The 23,216-nt window shown below is 46.8% G+C and overlaps 2 protein-coding genes across 2 annotated transcripts; one reads left to right on the top strand and one right to left on the bottom strand.

Annotated features, from left to right (window-relative positions):
- Nucleotides 1-11,999: 11,999 nt before the first annotated feature.
- TMEM69 (transmembrane protein 69) lies at nucleotides 12,000-13,363 on the top strand (the record flags this gene model as incomplete). Its single annotated transcript, XM_079535429.1, has 2 exons — nucleotides 12,000-12,044; nucleotides 12,632-13,363. The coding sequence occupies 2 exons, from the start codon at nucleotides 12,000-12,002 to the stop codon at nucleotides 13,361-13,363; spliced, it is 777 nt and encodes a 258-aa protein (XP_079391555.1).
- A 3,585-nt stretch (nucleotides 13,364-16,948) lies between these two features.
- IPP (intracisternal A particle-promoted polypeptide) lies at nucleotides 16,949-22,881 on the bottom strand (the record flags this gene model as incomplete). Its single annotated transcript, XM_079535229.1, has 8 exons — nucleotides 16,949-17,173; nucleotides 18,082-18,302; nucleotides 18,974-19,096; nucleotides 19,390-19,527; nucleotides 20,837-21,004; nucleotides 21,752-21,907; nucleotides 21,997-22,428; nucleotides 22,593-22,881. 8 exons carry the CDS (start codon nucleotides 22,879-22,881, stop codon nucleotides 16,949-16,951), a joined length of 1,752 nt encoding a protein of 583 aa, XP_079391355.1.
- Nucleotides 22,882-23,216: the final 335 nt, after the last annotated feature.

Below are 23,216 nucleotides of genomic sequence, written 5' to 3'. Positions count from 1 at the left end.
CTCACAGTAAATCAATAATAAAAAACTGCAAGAACAAGCACAAATAGCAGCTGAAATCCCAGCATACCTTCTCAGCTGTGCAGAATTTAAGCCAGACGGTACTGCAGTTTATTACCAGTGCTTCTGTGTAAAATTGTTTCCTTTTCAATCACATTCATCTATTTGTGTGTCAGATGAGAGGGGGCAGAGCTCACGTGTGCTTTGTGTGGAAGTCCATTTGGGGCAATACAACCGCCAGCCTGGCTTCAAGCAGACGTTCCCTGGTGTTCCCAGCGCCCAACCACACCCTGCTCTCTTCTACACCACACTCTCAACCTTAGCAAAAAAACGCACGAAGTGCTCACAGTCTGAACATCTATAGTCACAATTCTGCATTTTTCAAATCTTTCTTCCCAATACACCACGTCCTGTTTGTTTGATTACCATGCAGAACTGAAGTGACCTCTGCCAGCCAGCAGAGAGCCTCCACGCGGCGGCGGGTCCGTGTGCGGAGCAAACACACACAGCCCAAGGAGAAGTTCTGCCATCCTGCACTCACAGCTCAGCCAATCTGCTCTTTAACTGCTTCACTGTATGGAAAGCAGCAAGGACAAAGATCAGCCCTGATGGCCACTCCCAATTCCAGGCAAAAAAAAAAAAAAAAAAAAGTCGACCAACAGTGCTTGTCAATGCAAGTTTAACCCATTCGCTCTTCCACGTGCTCGTGGTTGACTTATTTCTGGAAATGCGAAGCAGAGTACCATCAAATGAGGCACTCTAAAGTCTCACTCCTCTCAGAACAATTATATTCACTGTAGGGAGCTCTGGTGGAAAAAATAAAAAAGGCTGTCATGCACCTCAAAATACTCTTTCACTGATCAAAAGGCAGACTTTTTTGACAAGAGAAGGACATAAAATAGTTACTCTGTATGAGCACTTGGGTTCGACTTGCTAACAGTTCTAATCTCTTGAAAAATGATTTAAATGATCATTATCCACATGTTGCATTAGAAATCTTTCAACTAAAAGCCACATCTTTTCCCAAGGTTTTGTTGCTACAAAAATACTTCTAACATTGGAGTCAGAAAGAAGTGAATGAAAAAGAAACCAAATGCTATTTTATATAATTAAATGTCATTGTGTATTTGTCTAAGTAAATATTAAAAGCTTAACGTGAAAATGGAAGGAACTCACAGGCATTTAAAAGCGACACAGATTAAGGTAAGTACACACAGTTCAGGTCAAAATACCCCCAATACGCCACCCATAAAGTTCCCTTCTGTGCTACAGTTTCCAACAGCTGTCCAGGCACTGCAACCCTTCCCTCTCCTTTAGTCTCTGAAACTTTGATTCCCAAGCTGAGCCTTCCATATAAACCTGACAGTAGGAACCAGGGAAGCATTCAGTAAGCCAAGAACATCAGACGAGAGAAACAAGCTGAAGACAACGAGAAATGGATGAAGATGTTCCTAAAGCCATAAGGAAACGCAGAGATTGGCACGACCAGCCGTGCATTGTTCCTGTGCTTCCTCTCCCACCTCCCACCTCCTCCTCCCAGGCAGAAGAGCTGCCCTGAGCTACCGACCAGATCCGAGGCCGCCAGCTGTGCCGTGCCCTTCTGGCCTTTGCTCACATTACATATTCCAGCACATTTCCAAGTTTTACTGGATGCTTTTCCTGCTTCAGGGTTCTCTGCGAGCCTCCTCAGGTCCCTTCAAATCTATTTAGGTAGAATCCTATCAAACATAGCACCTAATTCAATCTCTCCTCTCCCACGGCAGCAAATACAAGTCTTGGAGCCTCTGCTGAAAACAACTGGACAAACTTTTACCCTTCATTATACATTTATCAATACAGCACACGGCAGCTGTAATAGAGAGACAGTATCTGTCTATCCCTGCCACAATTTCAGTCCACCTCACTGCCCTCCTATGTATTTCTCCAACTAGAACGCATTTGCTTAATAAGATTTGTTTTCCTAACTGGTCATCTTTATAAACTCAACTGGGATTTCAACAGTATTCCTAACGATCAGATGTCAGCTGGGTTGCAAATGCATTCAGAAAAATTAGTGAGCAATTTAATGGATGCATAAGGCAGAACAGAATTTACTTCCCTCATCAGTTTTCTTTCTGTGCAGCTCTTTTAAAGTTATTCAATCAAGCAGACACGCCTAAACATACATAAAAGAACTTCCTACTTAGCTACTCTTTAGAGCATAGTGTCATTTCCAGGTGTAAGTTAGCTGGCAAACAAAAAAACTCAGAGAGAACACAGCTTGGTATTAATAGAAACTTTTTCTTTTCAATAAGATAATCATATTTGTGCACATAGTTATTTTAAAATAACATAATTACAAATCTTGCTCCAACCTTGCATATATTATTGAGCCTTACTATAAAAGACAACTGCAGCATTACGAGTTCAAGAGTTGTCATAACAACTGCTGAGCTGAATCGTCTCCGGTTGAGATGGGTTATTTGTACCTACACAAAGTGTCTGCAAAACAAACTTACTTTCATTCTGCCTTCAGCTTCTATTAAGACAACCGTGCAGACACACCTGCAGCCCATCCTGCTGCTGAAACACGGCTGCACTTGGAGAGGACCAGCGGAGGTGTTGCAGAACGACACGAACAACCAGCAGTGCTCCCCGTGCCGTGGTGCGCCGCAGAACACGGAGCTGCCACCCTTCTTTGTCTGCGGCAGCACACAACCACAGCTCCAAAGGGTTATCTGAACACAACTGACAATTACACAAATGAAAATACCATTCAGAAGCGTTGTTTGAATTGTAGCTATTGGCTGAAAAAAAGTACCATCTAAAAATGCACAGCATCACCCAAATTGGATTTACAGAATCAAGGAACTACGAGCCCATTAAAACCATACATAACGTGCTAAAATGCTCATAATGCATCAAAAAATGCACAGAAATGCAGATATTAAAATTCTTTTTTTGTGTGTGAAAACCATCTGTTGCTGAAAGATTAACAGCTTACTTTTCAAGTTCAAAGCAAATTAACCTGTCCTGCAGAACCACCAGAGCTGTGCTGTGCTCCAGAAGCGGCGCTGCACCTGTGTGTGCTCCAAGACAAAATCACCAGAAGCTTACCAATACAGATGGCTTTGCAGAGTAACAGGTAGGGCTGGGGGAAGATCCCCACCTGTTATCCGTCTGACCTCTCTTGCAAAGCAGATGACTAATTTCAGTGATGTGAAAACAGGTTGAGAAAGGTCCACGAGGACACATCTATACCTTAAAGTCCTTTGCAGTACCCGCAGGCCTCCCGAGGCAGGTGCCTGGTACAGAGCTGCCTCACAAACAGCTCTCCACTCACGGCTTTCTTCCCATTTCTAAGGTCACGCTGACCAAATCCTACCTGCTTCTCAACTCCTCAAACAAATACATGCATCCACCCAACCACACACCTTGCACCACCTGGGCTTGTGAGTAATTACTGACAGCAAGGTCTGAGGAAAGGTCATTTCATTCTTACCAGCAAAGACACAAGGATGCACGAGAGTAACAGAACCAAATCATACAAAAGTGACTTCTAGGTTTACAACAACAGGAAGATTCTCCATCGAGCAAGGAAACACCACTGACAAACAACTCAGCTTTAGCAATGCTCCTGGATGCACCAAGCAGAACACAGCCCCCAGAGGCAGCACGTCTGCCTACAAAAGCAAGCTGCATTTTGTACAAAAGCCCAAAGCACACTTTGGAAAATACTGCTTCTGGGCAGCCTTTACAACAGCCTGCGTGAGGTGATGAGGCTCAGAACCTCAGCAAGCATGAACTTTACAACTGAATCATACCAGTGGGATCTGAAGAGTTTACACCGAGTCCAAAGATGGCACTATTTTAACAGAGAAACAAGACGACTCAGCACCTACCAGGCACACACTGGGACGTGGGTACTGCGCCTACAATTATTCCCTCAGCCTGCACAACCTACAGTTAGTGGTGACAGTGTCACCCCTTATGCACCTCTCCTGTGCCACTTCTGACTCCATTCCTGTTCGGTGGCCCTTTACAGTCCTCAGTGCTGCTGATACTGGAGAACAGCAAGTTACCCGACACACTGAAGCCTGCTCACTGCTGTCCCCTACTGCATGGAGGGGAGCCCTGGGTGTTCTATACATATCTGCTGTTAAACAAGCGTGGCCACTGACATTACTGATAACAAAATAACACCCCACACCCAGTGCTATGCTAATTTAAACAGTGTTATGCTTTAAAACTGAATCGAATGTTCTGAACTTTCAAACAGTTTTAGCATTTTGCACTGTAAGATATTTTAAAAACCAAAGAAGCCATTCTGCTAGTTTTCATCAGATCCAAAGGTCTCTTTAGCTTTTGAAGAGCAAAAAAACACCGAAAAACCATCTTACAGCGCACTTTCATCTACAGACCATTGGAAAACACCTGAGGTCAGCACAGAGCAGAACATTAGAAAGCAGAAAACCTTGTGGCACTGAACGGTGTATCTGCACAGCCTGCCCAGAGCCTTACGGACAGCCCCTTCTGACTCTCAGTAATGTACACTGGGGTAATGCTCTTCATCATAAAGAAGGAATTGCAAATATGTAATTACTTCCTTATCCCTGCTGCATGCTACATAACTCCTGCCTACCTGCCTTCTAGAGACGTTGATGGCAAACAAATGAAACAAAAAGTTCTCCAATACCTTGAAAGAACGGGATGAGTGTTGCTCACCACGGGTATTTTGTAACTCAGTATTTTACCAGTGTTATTTAAACTACCGTAGCACATTTACATTTAAATATATTCAGTTCAGAGCAGAGAAAAACCATATTTCCTTTGGAAAAGAACATTAAATACAGGCAGAGTATATCAAATATTTGTGTCAAGGCAAGCCAGACCATAGATCTCATACAGGGGAGTACAGAGCTGCATTCCAGATGAAGGATAAGAAAAGAACAGAAGGCACGTCACTTGCAAAGAGAAAAAGCAGCCAATGAAGAGAACAGAGAAGGACATCCAGAAGTCAAAGACTGTTCTCCCAAAGGGTATTACAGTAATTCTTCCCCTCAAACCATTTCCCCAGCACTGCAGACTGGCAGGGCAGCGCATTCCAGTTGTTGCTACTTCCTGCCCCACTAACACAATCTCTACCCCTCCCTTATTATAGGATTATTCCCAAACCATTCCACCTCAAGTCCAGGACCATTCAAAGAAACATAGTATTTATTCATCTGTGGCTATGATATGACAAAAACACGCTCACTCAGCACTTCTCAGCACACACACAGCACCTGCGTTATCAAAGTTTATGTTCTCTGCTACGTTTTTCCTTCCAGTAAGGAAGCTTAAAATTTTCAGTGCACTCTCTAATAAAATACTATCAAAAGGTGCAGAAATACCACCAAAGACAGCCCTGTTTAAAATGAGTCCTACACATATAAAATAAACCGCAATAATATTCCACTCGTTTGGTTTTGGCCTCGAAAATTCAGAAGAGGAACGAGCTGTGCTGACCTGCTGCATCGGGCAGGGAGCTCCTCTCTGGGTGAGAGCTCTGTGATCTGGGCAGCGAAGCTCTGACAGACTTCCACAAAATAAACCAAGGAGATACTGACAACATATTGTTCAGCTGGTTGGAGTTGGTCTTTAAGGCTGCTTCTGTTGCAGAGAATTACTGCCTTGCTATTCTGCATGTACACTGTGTGAGTCAAAAGTTAAGCAATGTCATTCTTCTACCCCTGTGCCCTACAGTAAGCTAGGGAATACCAGGAAAGTGCCTAGGAAGGACCCTGAGAGGTTTCATAGATCATCTTCTTCTCCTGGGGCTTAAAAGACCTTCTACTCTCTCACACTGGACGTCTTTGAAAATAAATTAAACAGTGTCTCCCTAAAGGATCTGTACAGTCACCTTCAGACTGCAGAGGTCCAAAAAATAATCCTAAAATTAATCCTAAAATGTCTCAAAAAAATCACCAGAAAAACAAGTTTACTATCAGTGGACTAGAATTCATTATGCAGGTTTTCACACCCACACTGGAGTATTTTTTTAGGAGCCATACATCACAGATTACCACATCAGTGCTCTCCAGAGCATCTCTACAATTCGTTTTGGCTGTTCCTACAGCTTGGAAGCCTGTCCCTGCAGCCAGTGCCCAACTGAACACCTCCAGCTGCCTCCTCAGCCCCTGACTACCTGCTCTGCTCACCAGGGACATGGCAAGCTCACCTCTCTTTACAGCCACCTCTGAAGACATCTCTCCACGTCGGTATTTATCCCAGCAGAAAAAGGATGTAACAGTGCATTATAGGATTGAATATAGTCACATTTCTTTCTTAATAAATGAATACATGTCACGACCACTCCAATTTTACTGCTGGAGCTATTTAGGTTCAAAGTACTGATGGTGATAACAACGAATGTGACCCACCTAGCACACCTGACAGCTTGCAGACAGCTGGCTCCCACTTCCACCTCCGCGTAACTTTAACCTGCTGATGTCTGATGAGCCACCAGTGGTACAAAGCCATGCCAGGCTCAACAGTTTTTTCAATCCTCACTCAGAGGTTCTCTTTTCAGGCCTTCGTTACAGTTCTTCTTGCCCAGCTATAACCTTTCTTAAAGTTTGACAAACTGAACAAAACACTTTTGCTGGAGACCTACAGCTCCTCAGAGGAATGGAAAAACTGCCTCATGACCTCATTTATGATGCTTCGATGTATTCCAGTACAACAAGTGAATTTTCATGACAGCAACGCTGCTGATTCATGGTAATTTAGGAACCACTAGAAACCCCAAATACTCTCTCACAGAACTGCTGCCTCGCCAGCTGCTACGTGTCTGCATGAGGTAATATTCCTAAACTTTACAATTTGAACCTCACCTACGCTAAACAGGATTGACTTCACACTATTTCTTGAATTTCCCAAGATCATACCATCTGCATTTAGCAACAAAATCATTTCAAAACAGAAAAACAAAACACCAAGCAGTACATGACCCAGCAGAGGTTCCTGATACGAGCACTCATCACTTGTCTCCCTGTGACAAGATGAGTTGAACAGACAGGCTCCTGTCCTGTCTTTTTCCAAATGCTGGGAGTGGATTTGCTCCCCACCACTCCTCAGCTGGAACTTCTCCCATCCCCACAGACTCTCAGCTCTCGAAGTACTGTGGGATACATTCCATAAGGCCCAGCCAATCTGAAGACATTTAAGGCATCCTTAACCCAATTCTTCTACTTAAATGGAGCTCAATATATAGAAAAGACAGTTTTCCAGAACCAAAAGTCAAAAGCATAATATATTTAACATTTGCAGGGTACAAGAATTCCCCCAGCAAGCTTTTAAAGATTAGCACTGAAAAACTTTTCAGACCACCTCACGTGAATACTGATTAATCTCCGGGTGATGGATGGCGCACTGGAACACAATGGCAGAACGCTCTTTCTGGAGTGTTTACTGCCAGAAGTCTGCTGATAACTTGACTATAAATTCACCCACAACTTTCTGGGTATCGATAATCTGCGTCCAAAAGAACAGCAGATGCCCCACAGCAGACTCAGCCCTTTGTTTACAAGAGAGCTGCTCATGAGGAACTAAGGATGACAAAGCACCAGAGCACTACGGTCACTGTCACATGCTGTGTGCTATGTGGGTCACAGAGATACCCAGGAAAGCAGCCCCTGCCACACTGAGCCTCTGTCCCCAGCATCACCCACCCCGGCCACACCATTACTGTCCTCTGACACTATCTACCTAAACCTGCTGCACATGCTGAAAATAAAAGTGCTCCATGGGAAATCCATTAAAATATTTGGCCACTTCTTGTATTAGAAAAAGTAGATTCCAAAAAAACAAGGACATGAAGCTAGACCCTGTGCGCACACACCTCTGCTTATCAGGAGGCACCAACACCGCACCACACAGCTGTGATGTTCCTTTCAAGGTGGAGGATAAGGCAATGAAAGCCCCAAACGGAAACGGAGCACAAGATTCAAGGATGGAATTAAAAATACATAGAAAGCTGCTGGTAGTGCCTCTAGAATGACCCTATTGCTAGGACTTCAGCAGCTCCTGGTGAGCCCAGCAGTCCCAGAGGCTCTGGGTCATATCCCACAAACTATTTGGGCCTGATCATCACTTCTTGTACACAGCCTCAGTTACATCTGGATGCACCGCTTCAAAGGGTTTGTCCTAAGCCAGACCTTGGGAGTGCAACCATTTCACATTAGTCATTTTAGGGAACTGCACACACCGACATCCTACAAAGTCTTTTTGCTGCTTAATTACAGAAAAGCCTGAGAAGTACAAGGCATTGAAGTTCTTCTCTTTGCCAAACACTTTTGGAGCCCAGCTAGAGAAGGCAGGAACTGAACAGTGTTAAGCACGCTTTAATTAAGAAATCCCAATTTGTAGTCATGTAGTCCAATTGCTAATATATATGATTAATGTAGCTGATAGGCTTTCCCCCCCCCTTACCACCACATTAGCAGCCTTGACGTGACCAAAACTTCTCAGCCTGCACAGTGTTTGCACATACAGGACAGTGAGCATTTGGCTGCTATCGGCCCATCTAAATCCACTCCCAAAAATGTAAATTTACCCTCTGACCATACAATAACTCGTTCAAGTTTGGCACACTGTCACAGGAACACGTTACCTTCCAGAACACCAGTGAAGCAACACGCTGGCGTTTGGGAGGCGTGCTGAGCAGAACCACATTTCTGCCAACTTCGCTGCCTTTCGTCAAACCTGACAAGTAAGGAGAACCCAAACTGGTGCGACTCTGCAAAAGACAGATGTGCACCACTTACTCAGAATGCCAGGCGCTGCACAAGTGACGCTGCAGCAGCTCCTTACCCCGCCATGTTAGAAGGACAACATCTAAAACAGAGAGAAAGCACTCGATGCCAAATAAGTTAGCACAGGACTTACAAACCCCAAAGAAACTCCTCTGCACGCAGAGCGCCTCACCAGCTGGAGAGCTCGCTAGCAATGACCTTGCTCACTGTAACCTACAGCAACAACCTACAGCCCACGTCTGTGCCTTCACAGACAAAGCCGTACCGGTGCAGGAACCACCAGCGCTTTGCTGAGAAGAGTGCTTCGTGTTTTGGCCCTGCTTAACATAACCAATCTGCTCATATGAATGAATACAGCACGCCCTGAAGTACACCCTGCAACCAAACCATTCAGCAGCTTCAAAAATCCCCTAATGCTGAAACTACGTTAAAAAAATGCAACTTGAGCTCTTGATCCAGTGAAGTGTTTGTTCTGTTGTGGCACTCTTGTCGTTGCTATCCGACATCCCACACTCCCAAAGAAATTCACAGATCCATCCACAGCACTGCTTTCTTAAAAAAAAAAAAAAAAAAAAAAAAAAAGATAACCCACAGCTCTCAAAGTATTTTTAACATTTCCCAAAGCTGTTTGTGAAGATCAGTTCCCTTTCGTGACTTCATCCCCTCATTTAAAACACTGATTTCAAGAGGCACTCAAGCCAAGCACCAAGCAGTGCCATCAGCAAGACGAGGTGACAGCAACCTGAAACACATCTCCAAGGAAGGCACTTCTCCCAGCAGTCGGCACAGCGTGCACATCCATTGAGTTTGTGATACGTATCACATCTGCACGCTGCTCCTTCCTTATTTCAGAAACATTCATAGAAAAAAAAACAACAACCAACAAACAGGACTTCTTTTTTTTCTAAATGCCATCTGTTCCCTGCATATTTTCACTCCAAGTCCAAGCAGAATATCTGCAATGGAAACTTCAGTGCCACGCAGGATTAAGACTACAAACCAGATGTATAAAATATGCAAAGGTCGTGCTTCCTTAGAAGCGGCTTTAAGTAAATGAGGAAAATGCCAACGAATGCTTTCTCTAGAAAAAAAAACTTTTAGAAGTTCTCATAAGGCAGCTTTCTCTATAAGCGATCTGAAGTAACGTTAAAAAACAGGGTTATTTTTGTTGAACGGCGATGTTTTCTCTCCCCCCGCCCCACACCTGACGTTTCCAGCCCCGCTCGGCAGACACAAGAGCCGAGCACAGCGCTCCCACCCCCGCGCCCGGCGCTCCCAGCAGCGCTGCGGGCCGCAGCCGGGATGCAGGCAGGCGGCGCCGGGCCCCGCCGCAGCCCCACCCGCTCCGAGCCGCCCAGGTGCGCTCCCAGCCCGTGTTTACGTCCCTGCCTCGGCCGCTTCCAACCTCCCGGAATATTATCGGCATTACTAACGCCTGTGTCACTAGAAGCTCGAGGGCGGCGCCAGCTGACCTGGTCAGCTTATCCGAGGCGATTTGAAGCCGATGTTTTTAAGAAATTCCGCCACGGCCGGAAGGATTTCGGCAGCGGCCGCTCGCCTCGAGCCGCTGAAAAGCTCTCGGCCGCACGAACAGCCGCTCCGAAGTTGCCGCGGGAACCAAAACTCAAAGCCCTCAGCGGCGGCCCGGAGCCCGGCGCGCTCCCGGCAGCTCGACCGTCACCGCCCGCGGCCGCCACCGCCCCACACGGCGCAGCACCCGGAGCCGCACGCGGCCGGGCGGCACCCGGGGGCTCCGGCCTCCTTCCGCCAGGCCGGGCACGCGTGTCGCCGCCGATCTCCTCCCCCCCCCCAGCCGACCAACCACCGCGGAACGGCGGCGGATCGGCCCTCGGCCCGACTCTCCCACTTTCGTTTCCAACTCGCGCTCGCGGCGCCGCCGCGCAGAAGCCCGGCGCGGCCCCGGGGACTTTACCCCGGCCTCTGCCCCCGCGCCCCTCACTGACACGGCGCGCCGCCAGCGGAGCGGCGTAGGGCTCGGCAAAACTTTCCGCCGAGGCAGGAAACAATAAGCGCGGAGCTCGGCCCCGGCCGCCCCCCCCCCAACCCCTCGGCCCGGAGCCCCCCGGGAGCGCGGCTCCCCCCGCCGCGGCGGAAGGGCCGTGGCCGCGCGAGCGGCGGGTCCGGAGCGCCGAGCTCCCCCCGGCGGCCGCCCCGCTCCCCCCGCCGCCGCCGCCAGAGGGGTCCCGGCCTGGCGGGAGGCCCATCCCGGGCCGCTCCGAGGCCGCGAGGCCGGTGATCGGGGAGTGGAAGGCGGGGAGCCGGCGCCGGGCCCGGCGGAGCGGCGGACGGAGACGCCGCGAAGCGCGGGGAACGGAGGTGGGCGCCGCACTCACCGGCCAGGCCTCTCCCGCTGCCTCCTGCGGCCCCAGAACCATAACAAAGCTCTGCCCAAAATGGCTGCCCGGCCCTGCCCGGCCGGGGGCCGGAGGGGGCGGGGCCTGCGAGCGAGGGGGGCGGGGCCGGGAGGCGGAAGGGCCACGCCCACTTGGCTCCGCCGGCGGCCACGCGGAGCGCACCCCCACCCCCGGCGCCCGCCGCCCAGAGCGGGGATAAGGGTGCGCGCGCGCCCCCCGCCCCGCCAATCGGCGCCGTCCTCGCGGTCTCTGGGGCGCCGCGGAGAACTACTACGAGTCCCAGAAAGCTCCGCGCCGCGGGGCAGCCTGGGAGTCGTATTCCGCTTTGGCGTCTCGCGGCCGTCCGCGTGCGCAAGCTTGAGAAAATACCGGGCCGGGCCCGGCCAGCTCAGGAGCCCGCGGCGCTTGGGCCGGGCGCGGCCGGGCTGTCAGGCGGCACGACGGCTGCGCGCCGCGCGGCGCCCTTCTGGCGCGTGCCGGGCCGCGTATTGGGTGCCGCGCACGGCTGCGTTCTTCCCTGTGCGGCGGAACCAGCGGCGCCGTGCACGTTCCCGCCCGGACCGCCGAGGCGGAGCCCAGCCGGAGCGCTGCCCAGTACGCAGGAAGCGCCGCGTCCCGCACGGCCGGCCTTCCTCCTCGCCTGGCCTGCAACGTCGGTTCCCGAAACGACCCGCAGCAAAACATCCCGCGGTGGATAAATAATTACAGAGCGCGTCGAGGCTTTACCTCTCAGTACAGCACGGTGAGAAGCGCACGTCTGAATGCTGAGCGCGGGCTGCGGCAAGAGCTGAGCTACTCGCGGTTCGGCCAGCCACCCGCTTGGCTGCTGTTTCAGGACCCGGACAAAGCAAGCATGTTCCACCTCATACAGCGGTGCTGCTCCCGCACGCCTCTCCAAGTAAGTTCCTGCAGGCTTTAAGCTCCGTTTTTCTTTAAACGTGCCATTGGAGCGTTGGGAAGCATTGCCTCACAAGCGAAAGTAGGCTTGCATTCATTGCAGCTATTCTGAGCACGTCCCCTATTTTTACAGCCGCCTTTGGCCAAAGCTCTGATTCCTTTTCTTTTAAATCACGTTCTGATGTTTACATTCTTTCTCTTTCTGATAATTACCGTCACAGATGCTGTTGAACAATGATGGGATAGTAGCTGCTTTCGGGGATGGCACTGTCCAATGATCATTCTGTGTTCCTTTCTGGTCAGGCCTGATGCAGGCTCCCTTAGCCTTTTGGGTGGGTGGGAGAAGAGGTGGCTGCAGAAAGTGTTTTCACAGGGAGCAACGTCTGTTTGCTCACTGGGAAGAGCTGAGCAGCTGTGCCAGCTTAATTGCTTAGATCAAAACATGAGAAAGCCCTGAGGAAGGGCAGCTGTGGGGTTATCCAGCCAAGAAAACTCTTCAGTTCAATATTTTATAGATGCTCCAGGTAACTGTAGGACAATAATGCCTGTGTTGTAAGGTGCTCAAAAGAACAAACTTTTTAATTGCAGCTGCAGAAGCTAACTGGTCCCAGACTACTCCTGCATGGAAAGAATAAGACAAGGTGCTCCTCTCCCTGTCTCTCCCTGCAGAGAAATGTTTGTCTTCTCTCAAGACCTCTGAGCCTCAGCAGACTATCGGTGTGTGCAGTCAAACTCCAGGCTTTTCACACGTCTTTCCCACTCTTAAAGAAAAAGCCTCCCCAAGAACCTCCTCGAGAGCCAGGCCTGTTGCGACAGAGTATGAAATCACTGAAGGATTCTCCAAAGCCAGCCCTTTACTTAAGCCTTGCAGGGCTAATTCCACTTGTTTCTATGCCGCTATTAATGCTTTTCCAAAGGACCTACCACCCAGAGCTGGCATTTGTTCAGGTTACGTATGGTGCTGTCATCGTCTCTTTCATAGGGGGAATGAGGTGGGGATTTGCTGTCCCAGAAAACAGCCCAGCCAAGCCAGACTGGCTGAACCTGGCCAACAGCACCATTCTTCCTCTGCTCGCCTGGCAAGCCTTGCTTTTTAAAGATATCGCTAGCAGTGCAGTAATGATTGTACTGAGCTTAGGGATAGCATTACACTATGACCTTTCCCTTCTTCCTACCTATCCTCTTTGGTTTAAAGGACTGAGGATAGTGGTAACAGTGGTGGCAGTGTTATCACTGTTAGCTACTTTAGCCGTGAAGATGGTTTCTGATCATGAGAATTTAATTAACAGCAGACCCGAAAAGCAGAACACAAAACAATAAAGCAAGGGGAAAAAGCTTTTTATTTGTTAATAATGTATTTGCATTGAGGTCATATGGAAATAAAGATTTATTTGTGCTCAGAAGTCATAAGAGGGCATTGATCAAGATGCTTATTCTTGCAGCAAGTAAGTTCATAGCAGCTTTAGAAGGGAAGCACTCTAAATACTGATTGTGTCCAAGGCAGGCCAGAATCTGCCATTATCTGTAGAACAAAGCATCGTTCCTGAGTGAGATTAGATGAATTTAAAATGGAGATTCACGTGTCGTGGGTATGAATTGCTCTGTTCTGAATTATCAAAGTATCTGGTTTGACTATAATGTGATAACATTCTGTGGGAGGGAGAACAATGATGTAGTGGTGTGTGCTCTAAATGATGTCAAGGTGAAAGCAGTACGTTTATCACTGAAAGAAATAGAGAATTGTGCAGAAGTACATACACCTTCAGTTCCTGTTTTGTGGAAGTGTGAAAAAAAAACCACCAAGAACTCAACCTTATTTCAAATTGAGGAGATGTCCAGAGCTTAATCACATAGAACTTAAAGTGGAAAGAAAGGGTAGGTGAGGTTTGTTCGCAGTGGCAAGCTGAGGTCAGAATTCACCTGAAGTATACCATTAAGCTGCCATGGGGAAGGCTGGAAGGGGCAACTTTTTATCTTCAATGAAGTGCTACAAAAAAAGATCATCTTACTATTTAGACTTAAATAGAAAGGAGAGCCAGCCCATCTGCTCCTAGATTTTGCTTGGTCTTAGGGCTACTTAAGCAGTGAAGCTGCTTGCAACACGTAATCATAAAGGACCATCATATTCCTAAGTTAAAGTACCATCGATTGCTGCTTGGTAGGACACAGATTACTGCTAACACGAAAGGATCAGGCAGTAGAATTGAAAGAAGTTTGTGTCTTCTCCCTCAGGAGTAGTTTTATTTGTGCACCCTGGGAAGGTATAAACGCAGCTGTGGCCTGCACGCTCTCCCTGAGTAGCTGGTTATTGACACAACTTTGCATGTAAGTCTACTTCCTAACGAAATCTCAAGGAAGAAACAAGAGCCCATCACACAGATTTTCTTTTCTATCCTCAGCTAGCTCAGGAAGCGCAATACATTGCATATGAGCATATTTACTATAGGCTTTTTATCTTAAGATGCAAGAAGAAAGGCAATGTTTGATATCCGTGTACCCTCAGGACCAATTTATATGATCCTCATAGTACACATAAAGCACTGTTGGTTAGTGAAGAACAAAGCACCCACCATAACTTCAGTTTTATCTGCTCGTTCTGCAAAGAACAATTTAGGAAACCTGCCTAAAGATGATGCCATCTTCTTCTATGGTGTTGCTGAAACAGCAGCTATGTCCATGAATCTCTCCTTCTCTTACCCCATTACCTTTTATGTGTTAACAGCACCATATCCCCGAATCAGCAGTATACTTGATGCTCTCTGAATATAAAATAAATAAAAACTTTATTTGTAAACACAGTGTTATTCTTTTTTAAATATGACAGTTTTTTTAAGTGGATCCAGATTTTGGTCAGGGAAAGATTGCTGAGTAGCTGGGAGCAGTTGATTACAGCCTCCAAGCTCAAACATCAAAATCAACCACAGGAACTGGAGAAGGCAGCTTCAGACCAACAGCAGGTGCCCTCAAGATAATCTGAAAGTTTATGGGAAGGAGAAGTGAGTGTATAGAATTCCCAAATGAATAAAATATAGTGAAGACGGTGTTTCTCATGTGTCTCAAGAAGGTTCCTCAACAAATAACAAAACTTAAGAAATATTACCTATAATTTCATTTCAGAGAGGGCTGCATGGAGCTGATAAGGCAGCCACACTTGCACTGACTTTATACTGAAGAGAAATTAATGAGAATTTTACTACACAAGTGTGGTATTTGCAGCTTGAAGCAGGCAAAATGTATCATCACTCTCTCCCAGCGTCCTACCAGGAACAGGACTTCAGTTAAAGAACAGGACAACTCACTAGATGAAAATAGCAACAATACAAGTCATTATGGTAGGAAAACACCCTATTCAGGAGTATTCCATATTCAGTTATGAAAGTGTATTTTATTACAAAAACTGCTTAAAACAAGTTCAAACTTGAAAAAAGACAAATAGACATAATTAAGAAATATTTTGAAGTAAAACATATACAATGATTGAGTGATCAGAGAAAACAAATGCTCCATCATCTAGCACATTTTAACCTGGCAATCTCTCAGTCCTGTCTTAGAATGCAAAACCTGGATTCCTAATGTACCTGCAACACTGACTCTGGGGGCTTTTACTCATCTGTTAATTTGTTAGCTGCATGAAAGAGATGTGGACTTGGTACGAGTGCCCCCTTGTCTCATAATGCAGGCTTCCTGTTCTCTGCCATTCCAGTTGTGATTTTATGGTCTAGGGTAACACTGTATCTCAAGTTCAAGCAGCTTTATTTCAGACTCCTATCCGAGTCATCCACAGCTGTGCAGACAATGCAATTGCAGTGTGCAAAAAGCAACTTCAAGTACAACGCTCATTTGATGAAGCTAGAAATAACTCCAAACTCCTGGCGAGTATTCTAGGAGTGTATCCAAGCTACATATGAATTCCTTAAGGAAAGACACACTAACAGCATCACCTCAATGCTGAACACAGCTATTTCCACTACAAAAGGCTCTGTCCACACTAATTTGGAAGAGGCAAGGTATAAGATGCAGCAAGGATGAACGTGTGAACCTTGTATAAGAGCATGTATTCAGATGCCAAATCACAGCACGTGTCACACAGCATAAAACACAGTTAACAAAAAAGAAAAAAAAATGGGAAAAAGGTTTTCCTTAGGTTTTTAGTCTAAGAGCTGTCCTTACTGCAAAAACAACTCGTCTAACTAATGCCACTTCCATTTAAAATAATCAGTTTATACAGAAAAGGAGCTCTATTGCTGTCGCTGACTCCACTGAATAAAAAAAGCCTGTGCTGAAGTGGAATGACATTATTAGAACTGCAAGAATAGCTTTCCATAATAGGAAGTCCTCAGCCACTTACCATCAAAGTTGGGGGTGGCAGGAAAGTAAACATCTAATTAATATTTAGTGCCCATGCCCTGCAGCAGCAGAGAGGCTCAAATGCATCTAGGTCCTAAGTGGAGGTACCAAGTCTCTCCCATCTCTTCTTTTTCTTGTTTTCTATCAGCAAAGGACAACTAATGCCGGTCAAGCAGCCAGCCTGCTTTTATCGGCAGGGAACTCCTAGCCATCCATAGCAACCTTCTTCCAGACTGTAAGGCCAGCTGAAGATACTGACTGACACATCTGAGATCTAACATCTCCAGTGTGCTGGAATGATTTCTTCAGATCGGTACAGGGCAAATTTGGCATTTAATAAATCTTAATCCAGTCATAAGAGACATTCCTACTCTGGGATAAGCCCATTTACTTTGAAGGGCAAAGAGTTTTAATACTTCCTTTTGCTTCGGAAAAGCCCTCTGATCTAAGCCCCTGTTTCTACTGAAGGTTCTGCTGATAGAAGAGGTTTCTGGCCAATGAAACCGGAAACCAGAGGAGGCAGATGCTCACTCATGGATGAGTTTTCTTCCTTGCACTTTACAGCACAGCTACACCTCCTTCACAGCGGCTGGTGATCATGTTGGCAGTTTCAGTCCAACTGTCCATGTGAGGGTTATAAACTTCAACAGAGTCAGAGGTTACCGGAGCAGCAAAGTCATGACTGGGAGCACGGCCTCCCGAGGCATAAAGAAATCCATTCACAGTCACAACACAGACACCAGCTCTTGGCATCTTCATTGGTGCAACTTCAACCCACTTTTCCTAATGAGAACATGAAGAAAAGAAAATCAACAAGTAGTTTTAGGGTATGTCCCAATTCTGATAAAAGCAGCTTTTTAGCCTTAAAGACTGAAACACGTTAACTATGCAAACATCACAATTCAAACACTATGCTATGTGCATAGTATCAAGTGTGTTATTGATAATGTAATGCCAGTACTTTCACAAGAGGTGCATGTGGTAGCAGTCTCTAAAGAACAGATCACACCCTGTCTACACAACACCCCTTCCTTTCTTCAGTTACCGTGTGATGCAGCCCGTCTCCAGATCAGAGAATGATATGCACTTTGAGATGGGAAACAAGGAGAACAGTGCAGAACAGAATGCCACCACAGAATACGTGCTGCTTTCAGCACTATCTTCTGTTGCAAAGAGCATCATATAAACATGAGCAGTAATAGCCAGGACTAATACTGCATTCAAAGTGATTCTTCTAGTTGCACTGAAACAACCACCACATTTTTATGCAGAAGAAAGATTCTAAAGTCACGCAGCAAAGGGCAACTCTTACTTGTTCTCTCTGGAGAGTGTAATTCATTCTATCGCAGAAGGAGAAGGGGAAATTTATTCCACTACCTCTACTTTGACAAGTATTTACCGAAGTATGGAGTATCCGAGCTTGGTTAGCTTCCAGTTTCCCAAAAGCATGCATACAGTTTTTAAAACATTAGATCACCAGAATGCTACAAGCTGGTTAGGACAGACTGACTCAGAGGTCACAGGAATTCTCTCCATCCCCAACCTCCAACTTGGATTACCAGCCAGTAGGAAAAGCAGAGCTGGAAATTATTCACTTTTTCTTTTTAAAGGAAGGAAGCAGGCTACTTCCACAGCATTTTACACAAAGTCCATGCAGTCTACATTTCTGAAAGGAAGGGACTCCACCATACCTCTTCAAAGGAATATCTTTCTACAGTAGCAAGCGCATCTTGAGATTCATTCCAGCCTCCAACAGCATAGATACAATCATTGAGAGCAGCTACACCGAGATACGCTCTTCGGGTGCCCATGGGAGGAAGCTCAGACCAACGTTTAGATAGTGGGTCGTAGACTTCAACAGAACGCAGCTCTACTCCCTCATGGCTGATACCACCAACAACATAAATTAGACCTGTAGAAATATAGTTTTTCCTATGTGAGGTTTCACAATATGAAGTCTTGAAAGACAGAAAATGCTTCTCATGGCATCCATTTCAGCTTGCCACTAAGACGATTCAAGAATACCAAATAGAATCCTTTATTTGTCCAGAATTAGCATACAAAGTTTTCAGGTAAGCAACCCTGAGGCTCAAGCACTAGAAGCTGTGATGAAAGCAACTGTCAATCAAGTGAAGGGTGGAGAATTCAGAAGGCTGGAGCTTCTGTCAATACTTGGATCGGATGCATAAAAAGCACACATACAGCTTAAACCTTCAGACACAACCGTCCTGAAATAATGTGAAGAATTGCCACAGGTTGTCAAAAAAACATGCACATGAACCCAAAAGCTGGAGATACATAAAAGCAATAGCAGGAAGGATAATCAACTTAATAGATTAGCTGGATAATCATACCAACAGCCATATATAAACTACTTTCATGACATAAAAGGCAGCAGACAGAGAAAGACCTCTATAGTATAATTTCTGTAGAAACACATGTTAGGAGGACAAAAAAGCAAGGCACAATCTTCTGCAACTGACAGGACAAGACAAAGGTAAGAACTCGTGACTGAAACATAACTGTTTCTGAAGAGTTCCAAGAGCCCAAGAGGGTTTTGGAAGCAAGCTTAACAATCCTCACCTTGTATTTCACAACATCCGAAGTAATAACGGGGCACAGCCATGCTTCCCACCACATCCCAACTATTTTCTTCAGGATCAAATCTTTCAATTGTGTTGCCGATCTCTGCCCCAACCCAACCTCCTGCAAATGCCAACAAACATGGGAAAGCATTTAATGGTATGAAGCAGTGCCTAAATTGCAGGTAATACTGTGTGTCCTGCAACAGAACAACATCAATTCTGCTAGGGAAATAAGTTAGAGCTGAACAATAACTAATCCACAGAGACCTGGTATACTAATGCTCATTTGAACAGGTCTTTTTCAAAGCTGCAGATAGGTAACATTAAGCCATAATATTAAAAACCAAATCAACTTACAGGTTCCATGAATGAACACCTCTAAGATTAACCTCACCTAGTGGAAAAAAGAATTACCTAAAGCATAGATAGCACCACGGCATGTGCACACTCCCAGTCCACAGCGAGGATGGTTCATGGAAGCCACAATCGTCCACTGCTTACTGACAGGATCGTAACATTCAGTACAGTCAAAAATCATTGAGTCCTTCTCACCTTTAAGAGAAAGCACACAGACACGGGAACTACAGATCTGCACTGCAGATGCAAATTTTTCAACTCTTCCTAGGACAAAAGAGTGTTAGAATACAAGATTTTCCTTTCAGCTAGCCAAACAGCCAGAACAGCAAAAGCTTCATTGATACCCAGAACTGAATCATCACTTGAAACAGCATTCATCAACAGTTCCCTGAAACATTACTGAAAACATCAGGAATGAACAACCAGTGCTATACACATTTTATTTCGCAGCACAACTGACAATTTTCAAGGCTAAAGAATGCATTCTGTGGTGACAAAGCCAGTATACATATGCATTCCTTAAAGACTGGCAGGTAGAGGTACTCATCACATCTCTGAGCAAACACACATAACAAGCCCTTCCAAGTAGGCAGACAAGCAGATGTCTTGCCTCTCATTCTGTGTGCTTCTACAAGATTAGAAGTGAGAGAAGAGACGCAATTACCCATAGCACACAAAACTGCAGAGTACCTAACACCTCTCAGTGCATCTGAACACTGATATATGCTTACCTGAGAGTTGCTATACCACAACAGGAAAGAAAATGGCCAACATTGGAACCCTAACCAGTACACTCACAGCAGCAACAATAGAGAAGCAAGATACCCTAGATTCAGCTATTACTGAAGCTACAATTTATATTACCTACTGCTGGCTTCCTCAGTACTATTTCAAGGAAAAATAGTTTTTAAAAACTCTACCCATGATTTCTCCAGTATCTTTTTAACAGAAGACTCTACATCCCTGAAGGACTTAAATTCAGTCAGGAAAACTGGAAGTACTGGACTTTAGACTGTGCAGTGTTAGGTCTATGCAATACTGCAGGCTTACTTTTGAAGAAAACGTCCATCCCCAAGAGTAAACACATCCACAAACAAAGCACAAAGCACCGATCCCTACCAAGTTAATAAGTCAGTGCAGGACACAGCACCAATAACGTCCTGGCTACTTAACCACTCATTTGTGAGGAAATGAACCTCTGCATCTATCAATTCTAGCCTAAGAATGATCAAAATATAACAAAAATGATATTCTTACATTGCAGTTAAGGAACAGGAATTTACTGTACCACTACAGGGCACATACTCCTAAAATAAACACAATCTATTCAGCTTTCTGAAATCATAGCAAGACAACAATGTCTCTCTCCGATGCATATCAGCTCTTCAGTTAATTTCATTGGGTATTCTCTTTCAAAAGAACATACATACTTCATATAACAGACACTTATATTACCATTAGCATTAGGAACGTGCCCAAAGTAAGTGCTTGTTTCAGGTTTTACCTCCAATGGCATAGACCATTCCTCCAACAACAGCCACACCCAGCCCGCTACGGGCCTGGTGGAGGGAAGACACCGTAGTCCAGTAGTGGCTGAAAGTGTCGAATCGCTCCACACAGCTGAGGGCTCTGCTGTCACTCCAACGTCCTCCTTGCAGTCGGGTGTACCCTCCTAGAAAGCAAATGGAAAGGTCACAGCTGAGTAAGAGCTTCCTGCTCAACCCCAGGATCTTAACATGTAAAACGCAGAAGAAAAGCCAACAGAAAATCCATAGCAGCAGCACTCTACTGTTAGTAGGAATCAGGCTTTTCCAAACTGCATTAATTCTCCATCACATACAGAAGAAAGGTCACTTTGAAGGTCAGGTAACTTGTGCTACTACACTTCAGTGTATCACTACATACATTCATATTCTTGGTAAAAGGCAGAGACCAGCTTTTGCTATCTTACAATTGTTACTTCTCACAGGGTGGAGGAAAAAAAAAAGTATTTATTTTCAGTACAGTGCTGTAGCTCTGGTGAAAACTTGTGATCGCAAGTATCCCATCAAATAAATATTCTGTACTGAGACAACATCAGCTTTCAGAAAAAAAGAAAAGTGCAGGGAATCTGTATATGCCAGTATGCATTTCCTCTAGTGAACCATGCTGATTTGCAGCTTTCCACCCAGGGCAAATAACTTTTAAAGGCAGATCTAGGCTTTGAATGCCATGTCATAACGATGCAAAATACGAATGCTCCCCCACTGTGCAATTTTAAGTAGAAAGCAGCCAAGACTGCAAATCAGCCAGATGAAGCGTACTGCTCTTTTTGTGTCTTCCCATTGAATAAAAAGTAGTCCAGCATTTCTGTCAGTACTGTAATACAAGATACTACTTCATCATTTGTTTTATAAGTTTCAAACAGCCACATTCTAACCTACTGCATAAAGGTACTTCCTGGCTTTCCTCCGTGGACGACCTTTAGAAGCTTGCAGAAAACTGCTGACCTTGTTTTCTTTAGGAGATTTACAGACTTCACAGTATTCTTTCAGCAGAGTTTGCAGAGCCACCCGAAGGCTGAAATCTGGAACACCTTGACGAAAGAAACAGATTAGAAAAGACTTGGTTAAAACGGCTTGTCTGAAAACAAACATCTGATACTCCTGGCTTTTTTGCGCTCACCTTCTATGTACTTTAAGAGCCTTTGTGCCGGCAACAGAGGGAATCGCACAGGCTCCAGCACTTCCACCACGTGCTTCCTTCTTTTTCCCAGATCCTTCAAAATCCATTGCATAGCAGCCAGAAACACCTGGTACTCGTCCTCAATGCTCAGGTCCTCGCTCCGCAAGATCTTCACCAGCTGCTCCTTGCTCAGCGCCAGGAACTCCTCCCCAGCCTGCACCTCCAGGAAGTGCGCGTGGATGTAGCTCTCTGTGAACTCCAGCAGGTCGTGGCAGGCGATCTGCTCGGAGAACTGGAAGAAGCCGATGCAGTTCAGTGGGTCGATCTGGCCCTTCAGGAACTCGCAGCACAGCTCCACCACCTCGCTAAGCTGCAACATGTCCGCGGCGACGATCAGCTCCTGCACGTTGTGCTCGCCGATGCTCACCACGCCTGCGGGCGGGCACAGGACGGCGGAGCTCCGCTGTAAGCCGTGCGCGAGCAACAGAGCGCTGCCAGAGCCCGTCACCCCACAGCCGGACCCCTCACAGAGACCGCCCGCCCCTCTCACAGACGGGACCACCGCCCTCCCCCCTCACCCCCAGCCCCACCGTTACCCGTGTAGATGAAGTCCAGCAGCGTGTGGAAGATGCCCGCCTCGACGCCCGCGATCCGCACCACGTCCCGCCCCGATTCCTTCATGCCGCCCGCGAAGAGCGCCGCGAAATACGGGCTGCTGGCCGCCAGCACCAGGCGGTGTACGGAGAACGTCTCGCGGCCCACCTCCAGCCGCACGTCGCAGAAGCTCTGCCCGACGCGCAGCCGGTTGATCTGAGCCAGCAGGAGGCGAGCGTGGCGGTCCGAAAAGGAGCTCCCGCCGGCGGTGCCCGCCGCGGCACACGCCATGACGCTCACTGAGGCGCGACCGCCCCTCCCGCCCTCTGACCGCCCTGAGGGGCGGAGCTCGCGCACGCGCAGCTCCCCCCACCCGCGCCTGCAGCGGGCGGTGCTCGCGCCTTTCCGCAGCGCATGCGCGGTGCCGGTGGTGGGAGTGCTGTGCCTTCGTCCGTGAGGCGTGCGGCGAGGAGGGTGTGTGTGGCGGCGGCGGCCTCGAGTGCCTTCGCAGTGCGCCTGCCTTCGCAGTGCGCCTGCCTGGTCGCTTGCTCTTGTGGAGCCTGTTTGCTCGCAGCTCTGGCCAGCGTTCCCATGGACCCTTCTCTGTAAGGTGCTTTTTTAATGTG

The sequence above is a fragment of the Tetrao urogallus genome (genome assembly GCF_951394365.1).
Source record: "Tetrao urogallus genome assembly, chromosome: 5".
Taxonomy (NCBI): domain Eukaryota; kingdom Metazoa; phylum Chordata; class Aves; order Galliformes; family Phasianidae; genus Tetrao; species Tetrao urogallus.
The sequence above is the reverse complement of the archived record's forward strand: the minus strand, read 5'-3'. Positions and strand labels throughout refer to the sequence as shown.